General features: G+C 32.5%; 2 protein-coding genes across 2 annotated transcripts; both read left to right on the top strand.

The window, feature by feature from the left end:
* Positions 1–991: 991 nt before the first annotated feature.
* Positions 992–1,657, top strand: LOTGIDRAFT_125687 (hypothetical protein; the record flags this gene model as incomplete). Its single annotated transcript, XM_009062434.1, has 1 exon — positions 992–1,657. A coding segment is annotated over one exon (666 nt), but the record flags the coding sequence as incomplete, so codon positions are not given.
* On the top strand, positions 1,646–2,164 carry LOTGIDRAFT_125742 (hypothetical protein; the record flags this gene model as incomplete). The annotated part of the gene is made up of 1 exon (XM_009062433.1): positions 1,646–2,164. A coding segment is annotated over one exon (519 nt), but the record flags the coding sequence as incomplete, so codon positions are not given.
* Positions 2,165–5,496: the final 3,332 nt, after the last annotated feature.

Below are 5,496 nucleotides of genomic sequence, written 5' to 3'. Positions count from 1 at the left end.
ACGGACTATAAATAGCAACAGTTTATAAGGAACTAGATTTTATATAAAGTTAATGGGTATCAGGGGAATGTTATAAAAACTATGAGGTAAATCCAACATTAGTTTCAACAAGTTATAAATCTTTTACTCTAGAGACTACTTGCTGACAGTATTTCACAATCACCTCAAACTTTAACTCATTCATTTTCTAAAACCCTGGCTTCAACCAAGGATACATGAGTACAAACGTTATCAAAAAGATGGTCTAAAAGTCTAGGAACCAAGGTTCTAAAATGACAACTGTATCATCTGTTATTATTAACCTCTAGTGCCTTCCTTTTACTGTTCAAGCTAAAAATCCCCTTCATTTTAAATCCCTGGGAAATTAACCATTAAGTCCAAGACTTTAGAAGACAACTACCAGACAAAAAGAAAGTCTAGCTCACTGGTCTGCAGCTGAATTGACCAATTTTGTATGTATGAGTTGCACCCCTTTGACAGAAAATGTCTCCTCTATAGAATAATACAATCAGCATCTCAGAGGGTAACTTAGAAGCCTCACAGAAAATAGTTTGATTATTGAGGATTATTCAGGAATCTCATGGCATTCAGTTGGAATAGGGACTCTTTTCACCATGCTTATTTACAAAGAGTGGGTGTTAGCAATTTCAAAAGGTCTCAAGGGGAACAAAAAGTCTGAGAGGCTTAATACAAAGTTATTTTAATCTATATTATAATCTGTTATCTGTCAATCTAACTGTTTCCATATTTAAAAACAAAACAAAAAAATTCTGATACTGAGTATTTGTCTTAGATATGATCAATACAATCTATATCTGTTTAACTATACATACCTTGCCATCTTCTGTGTTTATTTTCTGTGATACAATATGTCTATAATCTTCTTCATGATAATCTTCCTGTAATAAGATAATATAGTTCGTCAAGGGCAATAACTATTGTTTTATATCAGTTTAATCTATAAGGTACAAGTACAGAATATAATGTAATAATGAAATTGTCAAGTCTGTACAGACAAAAAATTGAAATAAACTATTGTTCTAATCAGGGCCCAGTAAAAATAAACTATTGTTCTAATCAGGACTCAGTAAAAATAAACTATTGTTCTAATCAGGGCCCAGTAAAAATAAACTATTGTTCTAATCAGGACTCAGTAAAAATAAACTATTGTTCTAATCAGGGCCCAGTAAAAATAAACTATTGTTCTAATCAGGACCCAGTAAAAATAAACTATTGTTCTAATCAGGACCCAGTAAAAATAAACTATTGTTCTAATCAGGACTCAGTAAAAATAAACTATTGTTCTAATCAGGACCCAGTAAAAATAAACTATTGTTCTAATCAGGACTCAGTAAAAATAAACTATTGTTTTAATCAGGACTCAGTAAAAATAAACTATTGTTCTAATCAGGACTCAGTAAAAATAAACTATTGTTCTAATCAGGACTCAGTAAAAATAAACTATTGTTCTAATCAGGACCCAGTAAAAATAAACTATTGTTCTAATCAGGACTCAGTAAAAATAAACTATTGTTCTAATCAGGACTCAGTAAAAATAAACTGTTGTTTTAATCAGGACCCAGTAAAAATAAACTGTTGTTTTAATCAGGACCCAGTAAAAATAAACTGTTGTTTTAATCAGGACCCAGTAAAAATAAACTGTTGTCCTAATCAGGTCCCAGTAAAAATAAACTATTGTTCTAATCAGGGCCCAGTAAAAATAAACTATTGTTCTAATCAGGTCCCAGTAAAAATAAACTATTGTTCTAATCAGAACCCAGTAAAAATAAACTATTGTTTTAATCAGGACCCAGTAAAAATAAACTGTTGTCCTAATCAGGTCCCAGTAAAAATAAACTATTGTTCTAATCAGGTCCCAGTAAAAATTAACTATTGTTCTAATCAGGGCCCAGTAAAAATAAACTATTGTTCTAATCAGGACCCAGTAAAAATAAACTGTTGTTCTAATCAGAACCCAGTAAAAATAAACTATTGTTCTAATCAGGGCCCAGTAAAAATAAACTATTGTTCTAATCAGGGCCCAGTAAAAATAAACTATTGTTCTAATCAGGGCCCAGTAAAAATTAACTATTGTTCTAATCAGGACCCAGTAAAAATAAACTATTGTTATAATCAGGACCCAGTAAAAATAAACTTGTTTTAATCAGGGCCAGTAAAAATAAACTATTGTTATAATTAGGACCCAGTAAAAATAAACTGTTGTTTTAATCAGGACCCAGTAAAAATAAACTGTTGTTCTAATCAGGTCCCAGTAAAAATAAACTATTGTTCTATTCAGGGCCCAGTAAAAATAAACTGTTGTTTTAATCAGGACCCAGTAAAAATATGTGGGATTATAGAGAGTAGGACTCAAAGTTCTTGATTTTAACAACTGCCGCCACAGATTACAACTGTGTATGATTAATATTAATACAAGTGATTACCCAATCGACAGTAAGTAAATCTAATAAAGACAAAATATCGTATAGGATAATTCAGCCTTGTCTTTCTGTGTGTTCGACTTATGTCAGAATTTGTAGTACTCAACTAAAATAAGAACTTGCGGAATTGTGGAAATGAGAAATATTGTTCATGGTTATCATGCAACATGGAAATCTTGATAAATTTGTTCTCAAATTAAATTTCTACTTGTAGAATTGTGGAAATGAGAAATATCAGTACCTTGGGACCGAGATCTGAGTGTTGTAGTAGAGTATCTCGTATTCCTTTCCGAATACATTCTAACATCTGATATCTATGGTGATCAATATCTACTTCAACTACTCCTTTCCGACTCATTCGTTTCCGTAGCCGTTTCCAGGCACTGCTTCGTTGCTTTACAGTTGATTCCTTACTGACTTGACTTGAATGACTCTTCTTATCTAACTCTGTCATCTCCATGGTAACCAATTTTAATTATTCAATCACCATAAAAACCTGGAAATTTACATAAAAAGTTAATTAGGAAATGTCAAAAAAGATGAATTTCAGCAAAAAAATAAGATTCAACATTTGATGAATAAAAAGTTAATTTTCAGTCAAAAAAACAAAAATGATTTTTTTATAATGAAGGGAATGGTCTATGTAGAAGAATAAGCCCACACTTTTCCCAGTGTACAAGGACTTGAGCCTTGAGACACAGCAGGTCAATGTTTCAATTGTCAAATTCTAGTTTGGTCTAAGATTTATCAACAAAAAATTTGTCTCATTTCTAATTTCTAAATCAAATTAACATTTAAAATGTGCATTTTAAATACAAAACTCTGACCATCAATTGTTGGAAATTATTATTCTTAATTTATTCAAAATCTTTTAACACTTCAAAACTTTACACTTTACAAGTAGTTGTACTTTATGAGAATAAATTGGCTAAAAAACTCAAATTTGATCATTCACTGAACTTCATTATTCCTTAAGTTGTACTTAATTATGTTGGATATGGTATAAAACTCCATTTTGATCATTCACTGAACTTCATTAATTCCCAGTATTCATAAAATGAACACTTTAAAACTTATCTCATTGTAATGATAAGAAAGGATTGGTGATGATATATGACATGATCCTTTACTTAACTACATTATTCCTCTATATACATGTATAAGAAAATGAAGACTTCAAACCCAACACTTTATATATGGTATCTTATTATGATGAGTTGGGTGTAAAGCTCCAACTTAATCATTCACTGACATTCATTATTTCCAAAAATTCATAAAATAAACACTTTTAAAACTCAACACTTTATAAATAGTACTGAATAAGAGTGAATTGGGTGTCAATCTGAATTTTTAATTCTAAAAGAATTTGTTCACATGACATTCTCTGACAAATGATACGATACAATAAATATTATATTTCATTTATCATGTAATAACATATTGTACATCCTATATAACTCATAGATTGATTCATAGATATACAGGCTTCCTGACAGATAAACTTATAACATAAAATATTATTCATATATAGATCCTTGGTTTCCCAACCTTTTTTTTTTCTTTTTTAAACAATATTTATTCAAGAATTACAAATATTACAATATACATATAGATAAACATATGGTTTTGGAAACAAGCTTTAAGCTTATATAAATCCATTACCACCCCCTGGGGGGTGTGACTAGGGTGTCAGTGGTGTGGTCAACTTGTGTAGGAGAAGAATTTATTTTGATTGAAAGAGAGCACGTGAAAGACAGGGGTGTGAAGGCTGAAATAGGTTGGGAACCACTGGCCTAGATAGGGATAATTTAGATAAACCTATATCTAACTGTATAGATCTCAACTTATATATTCTTACCGAATTAAGTTACACCTGAAAGCGAAAATCTGATAACAATATCCAACCCTATCTCATATAGATATACCAAACCATTAACCTTCAGCTTAAATCAGACATGACTGGTAGATAAAGCTAAGCCCTGAAGTGGTAACAATAAGTCAAAATCTTCAGTCATATTTTAGTCACCATCCATGGTCACTTATACAAGTAATTGTATGGTTCATTCCCTTTTCCATCAATTCTAACTGAGTCATCAACTTCAAAAAATGCCATGCTGTTCTGTTTACATGGTGTATGAAGACATAAATAAAACCAAATAACAACCTACAGCACCAGACAGGACAGGTAAACACAACGTAATATCCGGATTGCTTAAAAGACATGACTGGTAAATAAAGAAATATCAACAAATCAGATATAACTCTGTATGTATAGCTTAAAAACCTAGAGTTCCAGACAGGACTGGTAAATAAAACTGAAACAACTCCTGATCTAACCTTTAGTTGTAAAGTCTGGTATCAATGGTATTATTATTATCTTCTTAATTCTATCAACAACATTGGTTTCATAAAATCTTTATATCAGAATATTAATCAGTCTGGTAGTCCTGACAGTCTTTGTGTATTTCAGAACACAATCTTATACCTTGGATCAAATGTGTTCTGAGACTGGGGGTACAAATTTGGGGACAACAGAGTCAGTGGTGTTGTCAACCTCTCCAGACTGGGGGTACAAATTTGGGGACAATAGGGTCAGTGGTCTTGCCAGCCTCTGTAAACTGGGGGTACAAAGAGACGAGCAACAGGGTCACTGGTGTTGCCAGCCTCTCTAGACTGGGGGTACAAATTTGGGGACAACAGGGTCAGTGGTGTTGCCAACCTCTCTAGACTGGGGGTACAAAGAGACGAGCAACAGGGTCAGTGGTGTTGCCAGCCTCTCTAGACTGGGGGTACAAAGAGACGAGCAACAGGGTCAGTGGTGTTGCCAACCTCTCTAGACTGGGGGTACAAATAGGGGGATAACTGTTGAGGTTGAGATTTAAAATGTGGCAGCTCTGTGGAAACACCATAGATGTAAACCTATCATGGAGCATCTGATGGGGTTCTCTCCAGAAACATTTTTGAAAATAAGTGATTACATAGCCTACATTCTGACATATATATTTTTTATTCCAACTGTAAAGGAAACATTATACCTCTAGTGCATATTTAATAG

The sequence above is a fragment of the Lottia gigantea genome (genome assembly GCF_000327385.1).
Source record: "Lottia gigantea unplaced genomic scaffold LOTGIsca_51, whole genome shotgun sequence".
NCBI lineage: Eukaryota > Metazoa > Mollusca > Gastropoda > Lottiidae > Lottia > Lottia gigantea.
Note: the sequence above shows the minus strand (reverse complement) of the source record. Positions and strands in the feature narration are given on the sequence as shown.